Source organism: Anoplophora glabripennis, unplaced genomic scaffold (genome assembly GCF_000390285.2).
Source record: "Anoplophora glabripennis isolate ALB-LARVAE unplaced genomic scaffold, Agla_2.0 scaffold303, whole genome shotgun sequence".
Lineage (NCBI taxonomy): Eukaryota > Metazoa > Arthropoda > Insecta > Coleoptera > Cerambycidae > Anoplophora > Anoplophora glabripennis.
The window spans coordinates 88560-105636 of NW_019416416.1; the positions used below are offsets into that span (position 1 = coordinate 88560).

Consider the following 17077-nt stretch of genomic DNA (forward strand, 5'->3'; position numbering starts at 1 on the left):
ACGAATTTTTTGCGTTACTTCTGGGACGCACTGTATTGTATAGGTACTTTAATGTAAGATATAAACTACTTATATTTATTAATTTTTGATGCAAATCCAGACAAAGCAAAAATTCAGAGCCAGCAAGTCTCAACATAATATAGCCGGATATTAACAGAGCATTAACAAAAAACGGCTGTACGAAATCAACATGTGCCAGCCCAGCACAGTAGGCTGTCAAGCGTTCTTCCAATAGCCGCAGCCACAAAATATATAATGCCGCAGCATTTATTACGAGGTAGCCGCAGTTTGGAGATTTAAATTCAACGTACCAACTACTACAGCTATTTGGCGTACGTCGATTAGAGCAGAAAAGGTTTTAGGTCGATTTCAATATCCATCCCGCTTTCAAAGCAATTCAAACTACATTTGAGGATTTTGAATAATTTTCATTTTATTTGAAATCGAACATGGCTGTGTTAAAACGATTAGCAACTCGTCATATATGGTATTCTCAAAGGCCGATTAACACGTTTTGATTAATTATATCAATAATATACTACTGCAGATGCTCTCCCAAGAATTTTTTCTGATTTTAGTAATATCTAATTAGAAATAGAGAATCACAAATGGCTCGAAGAAAACTGCGAAGGGCGTGATAATTTTGAAACTGAAACTTTTATCCTGGTCAAAAAGAATGTTATTTCAGTTATAGACAAATGAGGGAAAGAAACCTATTGTTTTCGTCAAATAATTTTTTTTATATCGTACAGATAATTATAAACGTTTTAATATCAATAACACCAGGCAAACATATCAAAATTTAATGTTAAGAAATTGGTTCAGTTTTATCAGGTTCTATTAATAATGAAGTTTGGCAATTATATCTTATTAGCTGATTATGAAACCTCATAACAATAAAAATAACAGACTTTCAGCCAATGTGATGTAAATGAAATTTTTTTACTTAAAAACTTAAAAAATACAGTGAATTATAAAGTCGTACTTAGGGCTCAAAGTAGATTTAAGTATAATTTTAATATATCGGCATGAAAAGCGAGTTAGATAGATACAAAGGTTGTAATCTTTCTAAAATTGGTACTGAATTTGCATTCATTGGCCAAATGTAGCTGACGTAGTCTAGAGTTTTTCAAGGTTTGTGCCCTTCATAATAAACAAAATCAACATTGCACAGACCCAGTTGAATCAGTGCACAATAGTCGCAAACCAACAGAGATAGTCGTCTTTCTAGATTTGCGACTTTTAAATATTTATGAATTAACACAAAATTTGACCATAAATCTAGAAAAATCTAATCTTACAATATGCCTTGGTCCTAAAAAATAACCGAAAAAAAACGGAAAATTTTAAAGTAGGCACCGACCTTAGAGCACATAGGTACTAATGGAGGCAGCGTCCCAGTGGCCAAGAGTGTAGAGGAGGTTTAGAGAGAGATGGGTATAGGAATGTATATGCTATCTCTCTCTAGCAACATTCAATCGCGTGCTGCTAGAGAGAGAGCAAATACCTGCCTATTCCGCTCTCTCTAAAACTCCGCTACACTCTCGGCCACTGAGACGCTGCCTCCAGTAGTATATGCTCTAAGGTACCGACTAAGTATTTGACTTATAATCCGAAACTAGACTGTGTACATGGAGACTGTGTAGATCATATTTTGTACGAACATTTTTAAAAATATAACATCTACCATCTCCTTTTATGAAAGTATATTTTTTCTTATTATTCACCGTCTGAAAAAATGGACCCTTATTTATTATCCGTCCTGAAAATATTTGGAGGCAATAGGACCACCCTGTATATTTATTTTATATAAAACAATCAATATTAACATAAGAAGGATCAATTTAATTATTCTGCATATATTTGTCATTTGTCCACTCTGCAGGCTGTAATATTTTTATTTTATATGGTATTTCCATAAAGGAAAGGTATTTATATTTCTATTCCAATTAAATGAATTGGTACTACTGAAATTTTCAATTATTGCTATTCATTTCACGAGATGGCAGCACGTTCTGCAGAATAACATACCCAATAAAAATAAAGTGGGTCGTCTTGTGGCGCCGGTTTTTATTTGATATTTAGTTACAGCGGATTTGCTTTGGCATTTCTTTAAAAGAAGTGTAGTGAAATTATTATATCAGAAATAATTTATGAAAATGTCCAAACCACCATATAAAGTTGGTAAGTGTAGTTCTAGAATAGGTAGTTTCTATTTTAATCAAGCAACATGTGCACTTAGAAAGGGGTTATGTTTTCTTGACTGATGAAAATTTCTTAGAATTCTTATTGCAACTTGTACCAACTATTGNCTCCGCTACACTCTCGGCCACTGAGACGCTGCCTCCAGTAGTATATGCTCTAAGGTACCGACTAAGTATTTGACTTATAATCCGAAACTAAACTGTGTACATGGAGACTGTGTAGATCATATTTTGTACGAACATTTTTAAAAATATAACATCTACCATCTCCTTTTATGAAAGTATATTTTTTCTTATTATTCACCGTCTGAAAAAATGGACCCTTATTTATTATCCGTCCTGAAAATATTTGGAGGCAATAGGACCACCCTGTATATTTATTTTATATAAAACAATCAATATTAACATAAGAAGGATCAATTTAATTATTCTGCATATATTTGTCATTTGTCCACTCTGCAGGCTGTAATATTTTTATTTTATATGGTATTTCCATAAAGGAAAGGTATTTATATTTCTATTCCAATTAAATGAATTGGTACTACTGAAATTTTCAATTATTGCTATTCATTTCACGAGATGGCAGCACGTTCTGCACAATAACGTACCCAATAAAAATAAAGTGGGTCGTCTTGTGGCGCCGGTTTTTATTTGATATTTAGTTACAGCGGCTTTGCTTTGGCATTTCTTTAAAAGAAGTGTAGTGAAATTATTATATCAGAAATAATTTATGAAAATGTCCAAACCACCATATAAAGTTGGTAAGTGTAGTTCTAGAATAGGTAGTTTCTATTTTAATCAAGCAACATGTGCACTTAGAAAGGGGTTATGTTTTCTTGACTGATGAAAATTTCTTAGAAATTAAATGGAAAATACTTATTAATTACCACATTCTTAATGCAACTTGTACCAACTATTGCGTAGTAATTTTAGGAAAATAAGTAAACATTGGCTTTTTTTATATCTATTAAATAAGGATCGAAAATCCTCAATTTAATTTAAACCAATTTTTTAGCTGATTTGAAACTAGCTGAATGGGGGCGAAGAGAAATTACATTGGCAGAAAATGAAATGCCAGGATTGATGAGCCTCCGTAAGAAGTATGCAGATAATAAGATATTGAAAGGTGCCAAAATAGCAGGATGTCTCCATATGACTATACAAACTGCTGTATTAATTGAAACTCTTGTAGAACTAGGTGCAGAGGTAAGTCCTGTGCCTTTATAATTGCATTGTACATCTGATGTACGTCCATTAAAAAATATGGCAAATCGTGTAGCTGTAAAACTATTATTTCTTCATTTATTGAAAAAATATTTATTTTAATATTTTTGTTGAATTGCACAAAGGACCTTGTTGTCAGCAATTTATTTAATAAATAAAACTTTTTGTAGTGTTTTACCTATCTTTCAGCAATCTTCATTTTTTTTAAGAAATGCTAATTCAAGTCATTAGAATGATAAAGCACTTTTAACATAAATTTTAAATAACCTTTTGGGTTATCTGTTATCTCTAAAGTGACCTTTTCATTGTAAAATATATTTAGATATAGCCTTTCACCTAGAGACATAAAAATTGTTTTTACATTTTTAAATAACAACATGGACTTTGTTACAACACGTTCAATATATGTTTTATTGAATTGCTCAATAATAAAACAATGTGCAATATGTAAATAAGTAAACGTACATAATACCAGTATATATTTTTAAACATATTCCAATGCAAGGTTAACAAAAATAATGAAAAATCCTTTGGAAAAATCTAAAACTATTTTAGGTGCAATGGTCTAGTTGCAACATCTTCAGCACGCAAGACCATGCTGCTGCCGCTATAGCAAAGACTGGAGTGCCAGTGTATGCATGGAAAGGCGAAACCGATGAAGAGTATGTCTGGTGCATTGAACAGACCCTTTTATTTCCCGACGGAAAACCTTTCAACTTAATTCTTGATGATGGAGGTGACTTAACTAATTTAGTGCACAAGAAATATCCTCAGTATCTGAAGGACTGCAAAGGTATCAGCGAAGAAACTACGACTGGTGTTCACAACCTCTACAAAATGTTTAAAGAGGGCACCTTGAAGGTTCCCGCTATTAACGTCAATGATTCTGTAACGAAAGTGAGTGAGAGTGTGTTGTCTATTTATTTTTATTTTGAAATTTGTTTTTTAATTCGTAGAGCAAATTCGATAATTTGTATGGTTGTCGGGAATCATTGATAGATGGCATCAAGAGAGCGACTGATATTATGCTTGCTGGAAAAGTATGTGTCGTTGCTGGATACGGTGATGTGGGGAAGGGATGTGCTCAGTCTTTAAGGGCCTTTGGAGGAAGAGTGATTATTACTGAAATCGATCCTATTAATGCTTTACAAGCAGCTATGGAAGGTACGTTATTAAAAGACACTTGGACTTGGTGATACGATTTCGAAAATGGATTCTTTCATTTTTGAAGAACATCACAAATTTGAAATTTTCAAAAACTATCTAGTACATTTTCTTTATCTCAGAAATTATTCCCGCGATTTCCCAAAATTACCCACCAACAGGAAAATAGAGAAATTTTCTGGAATTTTTTTTTGATCCACCCCTAAAAATGGCCAACATTTCAGCAATTTCTTATACTGCTGACTAAAGGCTGATTTATTTTAGGTAGAATGACATATTTATATTAAGAAAGTGGAATCATTTTTTTGAATTTGAGTCCACCTTTTTGTTTTAATTTCAATTGCCAAAATTTTAATATGTTCAACAAATTTAAAGCAAAAGCCTTTGTCTAATCATTTTTTTAAAAAGCCTCTTGCTATAATTGCTCCAAATTTTGTATTTTTGTTACTATTGAAGCATAAGTCGAACTCATAGTTTCGTTAATAATAAACAAAACAAGCACATAAAATGGAAACTATTTAGTGATAATATTCAGTATTTAGAATAGTGTTATTGTAATGGTTATAAGATACCTTGCAAAATTGTGTGTCATAATAATACAGGGTGTCCCGAAATTAATGCAACAAAATTTGGTCATAGCTTCTTAAGACAAATTTAAGGGACCCATATTTTTTCTTTTTACCAAGTGCCCCCCCCCCCTCTTTCAGAGTTACAGCCCTCTGAAATCTGCCCCTAAAAATAGTCTTTTTTATATCTCAGAACCTTGTACGAGAATCACTAAAGAGTGACCCCAAAAAAGCCATTTTTTTGCCTGTTTTTGAGACTGACAGAGGCGACAGGGAAAATCCTAAAAATATTCTAAAAATATCAAAATACTCGTCATGAAAAATGAAAATGAGCATTACTGTTTTTCAAAAATTTTTGGAAATCACCCTTTATGGTTGAACTTAAGGTTTTACCTTCATTTAGGGGTATTTTCCTTCGGATCTAGTGATTGTGGGTTATTAACGGTTCAATTAGCACATATAAAAGAAAAAGAAAAAAATTGTACCTCTTGATATATTTTTTGCATTTTAAGGCGTTTAGGGGATAATTTCACCTCTTTAGGGTATATTAAGGGTTGATTTTCAATCCGGACAAGACCGTATCAAATACAAAATTAGATATTTTTACGTTCATAATATTATTTTGATAACAACATAGAAATATTTAAGGTTTTACAACTGTTGATGATTCTTATTTTGTTCACTTTTTTTGTCTTTTCAACCCCTAAATAAGGGTGATTTTCGAAAATTTTCGAAAAACTAAAAGTGATGCTCATTTTCATTTTTCGTGATGAGCTTTTGGATATTTTTAGGATTTTTCCTGTCGCCTCTGTCAGTCTCAAAAACAGGCCGATTTTGCGGTCACTCTTTGGTACACAGGGGTTTTTATGACATTTGGAATGTGATAGTGCTACGTGTTTTGGCGGGGAATCCCCTTAAGAGACTGTTTCGAGGGCCCCCTTGTCTATAGAACCAAAAAAAATTTAACCGCAAATTTGAATTTCTTAAAAATTATTTTTTAGCTAGAAAGCTATTGCATTGAGAAACTTTTTTGTCTCGATATTTTTTTTGTAAAATCCAATGTTTTTAAGGAAAATGGCGAATCATGATATGCATTCAATCACATTTTGACATTTTTCTCGAAAACATTGCGGTTTACGAAAAAAGTATCAAGAAATAAAGACGTTTCTAAATTTAATGGCTTTCTAACGGACTAATAATTTTTAAGAAATTTAAATACAGGGTGTCACGTTTAAATGTGATACAAGTCTGTAACTTCTTTATTTTTTGACCGATTTGAAAAATTGTTATTTTCGAGTGTGAAGAAAAAAAAAACTATCTAACTCTGATACTGCTGTTTTTTATTAATGCAATGCATGCCCAACTAGTGCTCATCTGAAGATGTATCGAATTTGATCAAACTTGGTGGTAAGACATTTTAAGGGATGCTAAATGAGAATAAGTAAATCTGTTTTTTGGAAAAAAAATCGCTAATACCAATTAGCTGTTTCGACGTCAAAAAACGAGTCCTGGTTGACCGTGAATTGCATTAATAAAAACAATAGTGCTACAGTTAGATAGTTTTTTATCCTACATTCTAAAAAAAAAATTTTGAATTCGGTCAAAAAATAAAGAAGCTACAGGCTTGTATCACATTTAAGCGTGACACCCTGTTTGTGACCAAGTTTTTTGACTCCAAAGACCCACGTGGCCCACGAAAAATTGTCTTAAGCGTGACACCATCAGATTCCACATGTCCCTTTTGTACCAAATTCAGTGATACTCGTACAACAGGGTTCTGAGATATAAAAAAAAATTATTCTTAGGGCTGGATTTCAGGGGACTCCAAAAGAGAGGGCCACTTGGCAAAAATAAAAAATACGAGTCTCCTAAATTTATCTTAAGAATCTGTAACCAAATTTTGTTGCATTAATTTCAGGACACCCTGTATATTAAATAAAAGTTGTTTTTGATGAATTGAATATGTGGTAAAATTTTGGTATTTATTTCTACGACATCCTGTATAGTATGTCTGAAAGCTGTGAGCAAAAAGTTTAGTGGGAGATTCTACTTATAAAAATTATGAAACAAAGTTCTACTTTTTCAAAAACTTAATGTTAACAGAGTTCAACTAACTTCAGTTATTTTTTTAAATAAATAATTGATTATAACTTTTTTAGTTATTATATATATTTTTTAATTATACACACTTATGGGCAACAAGTTGTTCTTAAAAATTAAACAACCTTTTTCTGATGAATCATAAAAAAAAATCTTCTAAAAATGTCCTTATTTTAATTCGATAACATTAACGGTTTTTGAGAAAAAAACACATTTAATATTTAGAAATTAACTGAAAAATATATTCAAATTTATCAATTGTGCAATATAAATAAGGCTAAATCGTCTGTTAATTACAATAATTGTTTCGTAAAAATTATGCAATTAAAAAATAATAGTAATTTATCACCAACGGAAAATAAATTACTCCAAAACATTAAATGTATTTTTTTATGTGAAACAACTAAAAATAATTATATTTTGCTTAATAATCATTTCTAAATTTCAAAACAGTCTATGTCTGATGAATCTATCAACTTACTGGATATTGGTAGTCTAATTCAATGCCAACCAGAGCATACAGCCCATGGAATTGTTTTCCATAGTGTCATTAATTAAAAAGTTCATTCCATTTAATGCGATACTAATCATGTATTTATAGCACCTACAGATTAGTAAGTCACTTTATGTCAGCAAGGTATATGTGCTAATGACATTTTTAATTTTTCTGAATTATAAGTTCTCACAACCATTAGTTAAGTTTTTATTATATATCTCCAGGGTATTTCCTATAAATAAATTTTCCAGAATTTTGCATTATAAGGGCCAGGGCCGGTTTATCATAAGAAATTAAACTGGATTTAACTAAATTGCTTAACACCAGCCACTCGAGTCTCTCATCTTTTAGTAACCAAACTTGATTTAGATAAACAGTACAGTTAAATTTTATGGTAAACCGGCCATAAATAGGATGTTGTTCTGTATTTACACAATAGTTTTATGCAATTTAGGTTACGAGGTAACAACTATGGACGAAGCATCCAAAGAGGGCCAAATATTCGTAACGACAACGGGCTGCAAAGACATAATCTTGGAGCGACACTTCAACAACATGCGAAATGACAGCATCGTGTGCAACATTGGTCACTTTGATTGCGAGCTTGACGTAGCCTGGTTGGAGAAAAACTCAAAGGAAAAAATCGCTATCAAACCACAAGTAGACAGATACTTGCTGCCAAACGGAAACCACATTATCGTGCTCGCCGAAGGCCGTTTAGTCAATTTAGGTTGTGCTACGGGACATTCGTCGTTCGTCATGTCGAACTCTTTCACGAATCAGGTTCTAGCTCAAATCGAACTGTGGACGAAACCAGGACAGTACGCAGTTGGCGTTCACATGTTACCCAAGCTTCTCGACGAAGAAGTAGCTAGGCTTCATTTGGAACATTTAGGGGTGAAATTAACGAAGTTGACGCAGGAACAGTCCAAGTATTTAGGGGTGCCAGTAAACGGACCGTTCAAGCCTGATCATTACAGATACTAGATTGATTTTTTTTTGTTGACTGGTCAGTAATGTATAAACTCGCTTTCAGCAAAACAGTTATATCATTAGGGGGAAATATATTATAGTGTTTTTTTTTGCGACGTTAGAATCAGTATCTGTGTAATTTTGCAGTGATCAAAACCAAATTTATGAATTGGTACTTAAGTCGTTTTTATACTTATTTTAAATTAGTACTTACAGTTTTTTGTGGATTAAGGACCCAAAGTGTAATTTTGCAATATTTGGATCTGTTTTTAGGCATGAATTTTATCAAAATATATTTTTTGTAATTTAAAATGTGTTTTATTTCAAGTAATTATGCTTGGTTGGAACGATTATTATACCAGTTTTTTGTGTGTTTTTTATGCTGTTTTGTTGTTAACCTTTTCCCTGCGGCATCGGCGCCAGTCCGTTCCGAGTTGTTCCTCTACTGCGGCACTATAAGGCGGTAGTGGCAGTGAACCTTTAAAAATTTTATAAATGAGGGAAATTTTTTTTCTAGATCATTATTATTAAAATAGGTAGGTAGATAACAGGTAGAAAAAGCTAATTTTTTACAACTTTACAAATTTCAAAAGCAAAATAATGGGGGTTGGGGTGTTAGGGTTAGGGATACACAGTAAACATGACTGCAAAGTGCATTCCTAAGCTGTAAGATACCCCCACCAATCACTATGCTTATTTATGAATGTCCCAGATAATCATAAACACCAGTGATGGGAATAACGGCTCGAAATCGATAACGTTATAACTAGAGAGCGGACAATGTGTGACTTTAACCCAGGGATGCACAGACTTATAGGGTACAGGGGCCACTCGGGAAAAATATAAGTCAAGGACGGGCCACTACAAACAATATTTATTAACTCAAAATTTTTTATTTTTAAATAGTATGAAATACAATGATAACAATAAAATAACTTTCAAAAATGTTTGTTGTAATAATTATGTAATCATTACAATGTAATATTTCATGTTTTATTATTTTGATGCATGACATTGCATTGAACTAACAAGTTTTTTTATATTTGGCTCCACATTACTTGTAGCCACACGTATAATTGCTTCCAAATTTTCATTTGCCAGACGGTTTCGGTTTTTCGTTTTGTTAAGTTTCATCACTGAAAACGTTTGTTCACAAATATACGTCGATCCAAATAAGCTTGCGCATTTCAATGCATTTATTCGCAACTCTTTATAAGCGTTTTTATCAACGCAACGGTAGAAGTTGAGTAAATTACCTTCATTAAATTTGTTTCTTAAATTATCATCATTTTGCATGTCTATTAATTCCAGCTGCATTAATTCCGGCGCATTTTCGGGTGAAATGTTGAAAGGATTGCTGAAAATGTCCAATAGCGGTTTAACTTTTTTGAAGTCTACAAAACGATTTTCAAAAGCTTGTATCAAAATATCAATTTTTTCAACATGAGCGAAATTGACGTCAGTTTTATTGAACTTCTCCATAATTTTTTTGTAGTTCGGAAAATGGCCGTAATTGGCTGAATTGATTTGTGTCCTGAAAAGNTGACAGTGGATTTGAATTCAGCAGAGTCTTTTACATAAAAATGTACTATTTGATGTGGAAATAAATTTTTTTCCAAATTTTCCCAGTAAATTTTCATCAATTTTCACTATTTTTCACAAGTTTTTTGAGGTTAGGAAAAAATTGTGACGTGATGGGCCAATTCTGATCCCAGATTCGTGTTGAGGAGGCCAAATTACTACGAAAAATATATGTCGCATAAAAAGTATACCCAACTTTTTTTTTTGTGTGTGGCTGTGTTATTATACAGGTTTTTTTTTGTGTATATGTTTTTTTGTTAACCTTTTCCCGGCGGCGCATTTTTTAAATTAAAGCTTATTTGATGCAGACAGGGAAAATTATTGTGAATGTCATGATCCCCTATTTTGGGGGTGGAAATGAAGGGTGAATAGGTGAAATAAGTGAAAATCGAATTTCTTTGTTCAAAAATCTTATATCTTCGATAAATACAGTGAAATTAAGACACATTCTGGTGGAATCGATACTCAATTGAAACAAGTTAAGGAAAAATTAATGAAAATATTTTCATCCCTATTTTAGGGGTGGAAGTGAGGGGTGAGGTTATAGCATGTTGAGAAGTTCATTTCATGTTCATTTATACCTTAGATTAGGAAAGAGGGATCGGATTGAGAGACGGTTTCCTGTTCCATTTTTGCCTGGGGTTAATCGCTTATTCGCCTGCAAAGGAATTTTCAGGGTGCTCAGGCGTCTCGCCCTTCACGTCAACCACAACAGACGCTTAGGAACAAAACATAATCGCTTAGGATTTTAACGTCGAGCGATATTTCGCAAGATTATTTGCTACAAACATCCTATCATCCCTTAGAGCATATATTACATGTAGAAGCACGCTTACGGCGACAGTGTGGACGAGTAATAGAGAAAAAAAAATACTAATTAGTGTAGAGATAGAGAGAGAGCGAGTACCCAAACCCTTTGTCTCTGCAACGTCTACACTTCTAACACGCGGTGGTTTCCCAATGTAGTACATACGAGAATATGCTCTAATAGACTCTTTTAGTGTGACGTCACATATTTATACCCCGCGGTAGAAATTATAGAGAGTGACTCCGACATAATAAAAAACTATTACCATATAACGCGTATAAAATATAAAATGATATTTATAATGGTTCAATATTATTTGTCTTTGTGCCGCTCGCTACGCACATCGATAGAATCTATCTACAGGCTGAGTTACACTGAACGTCGATCTTTGTATTTTGCACTTGGTAGGGAATAGAGAAATGCTTTATTAGTGGATGTAAACGGACTTGATTTACCCGTCTTTAGAAACGTCATAGCATAAGCGTAGGTGAGGGGTCTAATTCCATGGATAGAATAAATTTATAAATTAAAAAAACAACCGGGACGTTTTGAAACGCTGTAATAATTAAAATGAATCAAAGTGCCGGTTATTAACAAACCGTAAAAAAGTATTAGATGTTATGTTTTAATATCTTTTTGCCATATTTTCTATAGCTTGTTGCCTTTATTTACGCAGATACGCCATTGGATTTTCGTTCCCTGCACGCTTCATCCCCCTTACTAGTCCAAAAGCTAGCGATGAGTCACTCTCTATAGTTTCGACCACGGAGTATAGGCAACCCGCAACAAATTGTCAAGGTTGAAATTGTACAGACCGAATCTGACCCTTGTGTACTATTTACATAGAAACTATAAAATTGAACAATTTCAAATTAATTTATTTTTAAAGGTATTTGGAAATATTTAAGAACATCCAATACGTGCTTAACACTTACAAAAATGATATAAAAGAATATTCCTAAATTTAAATAAAGTAAAAATTTAACATTAGCTGTGTTATTCCTAATGCTCATGCATGTTCTGGAGGAATAACCTCATATGCAGGTGAGCTCTTGTTGATATGTTATCGCTGTCACCATTAGCGTATTTTCTCTTGTTTTGTTTAATCTTGTCATTTTCGAGTTCTACTAAGTATTGCTATTGTTTTTCTAGGTGTTGTACTGTGCAAGTGGATTTATCGAGTGTTTCTTCTTCAAGTGGTTTATTCGTACTCGTAACCATAACCAAACTTTCCTTGACTGATATCCTGTTGCGAGGCTACTTCGCTTACATGAAATTATCTTTAAAGCTCATGCTCAATAACATTGGTTTATTAATTACCTACTATAAAAGTCAAAATTTTTCTATAAATTTAAATATATATAAATTCTATAATTCTACTAGTTTTGTCACTTGGGGTTTGAAACTTCTTAAATATTTCTAATATTGCCAGAATATCGCAATATTTACAAAGAAGCCAATTTTTGGCATTTATGTCCAAAGTACATAAGGTCGAAAATCGATCTAGTAAAAATATTGAGAAATTCTTCATGATAATAATGTGCACTATGGGGTTGCCTATTATTTGACGTATGTGACGTCACTACTAAAAAGGTCTATTGGCATCCCGACTAACTGGAACTAGACTAACGGCGAATACTTGCGTCACTTGCGTATATTTGTGCCTTTATTAGGTTCTTCACCATGCCGCATGCCGCTCAAATTTATTTGATTCATATCACAGATTAGAAAAAGGATAATTCGTACTTCGTCGTTAAAACAGCAGCCGTGTTATTTTGACCGTTCAAAATGGTAAGAACAATTTTAACTTTAATATTTTACACCTTTTTAAAAGTTATTATTTATTCGAATTTGTACTAACTGCAAGACGTCATTTGTTTCCTCTACGACTAAAATTTCTCGAACTCAATTCTGAAACGAATATTAATTATTTCGATAATTGAATGTGTTTTTTATCCTAGAAATTCTAGACATTTGCCTTAAACTGTTAAACATTTCTGTTAAATAATTATATTATTCTTTTTCATATATCAAAATGTTAATTATTATTAACAACAGAGGTTCTTTTTCAGTAATGTAACAATAATTAAACACGTAATTTTAAATTATTTCATGAAACTTGAATTAAATACGGGATATTATTTTTGCTTCTATACGCTAATAAAATTTCGTGGTCATGTCGTACATTGTGAAAACGTAGAAAGAATTTTTTCTGTTTTTATGTTTTTTCACATTATCTATCTTTTCTACGAATATACACCGACGTGAAATCCATAGAGTTAAAAGTTTGTTTTATGAAGATATAAATAAATATTTAGCACATTTTTTTATTCGACCAGTACTGATAATAAAATAGAAAAGTGTTGCGTTTTTTCTGTACAAATAAAAAATTTTCACAGTAGAAATTTTTACAGAAAGTTGTTTTGTATTTATTACATATTTATTTGTTATATTTTCTATCAAATTAAACATATGCATCACGAGGAAGTGTAGAAACTTTAAGGATAAAAATAAATAAAATATTTACTTATAAACTTTTGGTACCGAAACCGTTTTCGAGAATGGTCCTTCATATTTTTTGGAAAAAATTATTTTCAATACTTGGGGGGGGGGGCACACAATAATGTACCTGTATGTTGAAGAAACTACACTATTTATAGACAATTATCAGTTCTAAATTATCAGTTACAATTTCTTTAAACTCAACCTTCAAAATTTATTAATTTTTTTCATTTCAAACTGTGTCTAATGCACTTATGGAAATGCTCGAACTGTTACACATATACAATTAGGTATACAGGGTTGGAAAGTCCCCACGGTTAATCGGCCGTTACGTGAGAGCGATAAAGAAAGTCATAGAAATCCGTGCGATAGAGAAAGATGGCTATAATGAAGGCGTCTAATAGTCACCGCCCATTTTGCCCTTCCACAAATTAGATCCATTTCTTATTTGTGGAACGGCCGATGAACCATGTGGATTTTCCGACCCTGTATATAACATTTATCCTCTGATATCGTCTCTCTCTCTCTCCCTCTCTCTCTCTCTCTCTATCTCTCTCAACAATATATCGAAATTACTATTACCCTTGATTAGCTCGCCTACTTGACATAACAATTAAAATTACTAGTAATATTTTTATATTTTCTGTTTTTGTAATCTCTCATAACTTTAAAGGTAATTTTCAAAGTGTTAGTAAAAATAGAAGTTTTGTAATTATATAAACTTTTTTAGTAACAATATGTTTCTCTTACTTCTCCCAAATCCAGAGAATTAACCACCAGTGATACTTTTTTTCAAAGATACACTTTCTCATTGTGCAGAATCCATGTACATCTAGTTAGTACATCTCTATAACGGTGTCAATTAAACTGTGCGAAAAATTAAAAAATAGATAAAATATTTGAGGATATTGTTTTGCTGTATAAGAAAATTCAGTCCATACATAATAAAAATATTAGAAAGAAAGAAGTTGCAGCAGTTATAGATAGTATTATTATACATGTGTATATACATTCTGGTAAATTAACAGACAATTTTTTTCCATCACTATCATTTTTTATTCGTCACTGTTCAAATATTTCGAATTTTCACCTTCAAGAACCGCGGTGTCAACATTTTTAACATTAAGGCGATGTTTCGCATTGTATTAGCTATGTCCTGTCCAAATTTTGTTCGTGCAACTCTCTTGGTTTCGACAATGCAATACCTATATATGTTTTCAGACACNAGCCATACTCAGGAAAAATTTTAAATGATAGCTAAAAACCTTTTACAATAGTAATCTAATTCAGAATTAAAAATGACTAGATTTTGTCATAAAAATAGCAGCGACATGTTTTTGAACTGTGACTACAGATTTTTTATTTCACCAAAAAAGTATGTCAAAACAAAAAAAATGATTACCAGCAGAACTGTGTGCGATGATTTTTCTAAGTAAAATTTTTCTTTGAAAAAAAAAAGTGTTTCAGACCTGAAAAAATGAATATCTTGGAAACTTATTGATTTTTTTATCTAAACAAATTTGTGGTTATTTAAGACACAGAAAGATATTCTTTCACCAAGTTACGTTACAATTAAATTATTTTTGCGGAAATGAGAAATAAAAAATGAAAAATCAGAAAAACCTGTTTTTCGCATTTTTCTCGGAAATTTTGAGGTTATCTTAAAAAGTGACCTTTACAAAAGTTGTAGATTTTTGCATAACCTACAACTCTTGTAGTGGATACTTTTTTGTGTGACGTCAACTTCCGCCAGAAATGCCAATGATACAATTTTTCACAACTTTTCAACCCCCCAAATCAACTCTCCACCACCCCTGCTCACGCATTTATTATTTTTAGGTTTATTATAAGCCCTTTTACCATTTCCACTTATAAAAGTCCAGGTAACAATTTTTTTTTCTTCAAGTGTAATTTGGTTGGACTAAAATGGATCTTTAAAAAAGAAAAGTTTTATGTTTAGCTTGTTTTTATGCACGACTTAAGGATGAATCTATAACAATCGAAAGTCACTCAACTCTCAAGCATTTCTAGTGGACTTTAAAATTATGCCATCTATTAACAAAAAGCAGAATTAAGTTCTTCTTCTTCTTCTAAGTGAAAGCTAGACGTTATTTTGTTAATTGTTCGCATCGATTTATTTCACAGGTTTTTTTTATACAGTATAAGAAAAATGTTGATTTTAGAGATGTTTGCATTGGGTTATCTTACCTTCAGCATATCAGCCGCCTCTTTGCGCCTCTGAGCGATATGCTCGGACTCTATTTTGATTTTTTACATTGAAACACAATAAATAGACCGATTGAAATAACTCATTTAGAGGGAAAAAAGAAAATTGTTACCACCTGGACTTTTATAAGTGGAAATGGCAAAGGGGTTTATAATAAACGAAAAAAAATGAATACGTGAGCTGGGGCGGCGAAGGGTTGATTTGGGGGGCTGAAAAGTTGTGAAAAATTGCATCATTGGAATTTCTGACGAAAGTTGACTTCAATAAAAAAAAGTATCCAATACAAAAGTTGTAGATCATGCAAAAATCTACAACTTTTGTAGAGATCACTTTTTAACATAACCTCAAAATTTCCGATAAAAATGCGAAAACTGGTTTTTTTCTGATTTTTTTTTTTTATTTCTCATTTCCGCAAAAATAATTTAATTTTGAAGTTTTGAGGACACTTGGTGAAAGTATACCTTTCTGTATCTTAAATAACCACAAATTGTTTTAGATAAAAAAATCAAGAAGTTTCTGATATTCATTTTTTTCGGTCTGAAACAATTTTCCTTCAATGAAAAATTCTACTTAGAAAAATCATCGTACAGAGTTCTGCAAGTGATCATTTTTTCGTTTTAACATATACTTTTTGGTGAAATAAAAAATCTGTAATCGCAGTTCAAAAACATGTTCAAATATGTAAAAAAAATAAAAAATGACGCAACAATGAATTTTTCAGTAATTGATAATTTCTTTAAATTAAAAAAAAATTCAAAAATTTCAAATATGTCGCTGCTATTTTTATGCAAAATCTAGTCATTTTTAATTCTGAACTAAATGATATTACTATTGTAATCGCTTAAAAAGTTTTTAGCTTGTTTTAGCTATTATTATTTATATTATACAGGGTGTTCCTAAATAAGTGTCGCAACGGAAAACTGTAAATTCCTCTTGAAAAAAGAAACAGTTATTTCCTCTTCCATTTTTCTCTCCGGGCTTTCGTTTTCGAGATACACGGTGTCAAAACTTTAATTTTTTTTTAGTTTTTCGCCAGTAACTTAGGAATCGTTTGAACTACAGGACTGAGCTTTTGTACACACATTACCACTATTAATAGCTACTTTTTCGCACCCTTCTCNTTCAATACACAATGATGTAGGTACCTGTATGTTAAAGAAACTACACTATTTATAGACAATTATCAGTTCTAATCAGTTACAATTTCTTTAAACTCAACCTTCAAAATTTATT

At 32.0% G+C, this 17077-nt stretch overlaps 1 protein-coding gene across 2 annotated transcripts; it reads left to right on the forward strand.

Moving 5' to 3' along the window:
- Positions 1-2054: 2054 nt before the first annotated feature.
- LOC108907212 (adenosylhomocysteinase) lies at positions 2055-9038 on the forward strand. 2 transcript variants are annotated; one of them, XM_023454489.1, is made up of 5 exons: positions 2055-2184; positions 3220-3410; positions 3984-4325; positions 4385-4592; positions 8209-9038. In XM_023454489.1, the coding sequence occupies exons 1-5, from the start codon at positions 2154-2156 to the stop codon at positions 8739-8741; spliced, it is 1305 nt and encodes a 434-aa protein (XP_023310257.1). In that variant the 5' UTR covers positions 2055-2153; the 3' UTR covers positions 8742-9038. The 2 variants fall into 2 exon arrangements, with proteins under 2 accessions (XP_023310257.1, XP_018566298.1); XM_018710782.2 differs by lacking the exon at positions 2055-2184 and adding an exon at positions 2826-2965.
- Positions 9039-17077: the final 8039 nt, after the last annotated feature.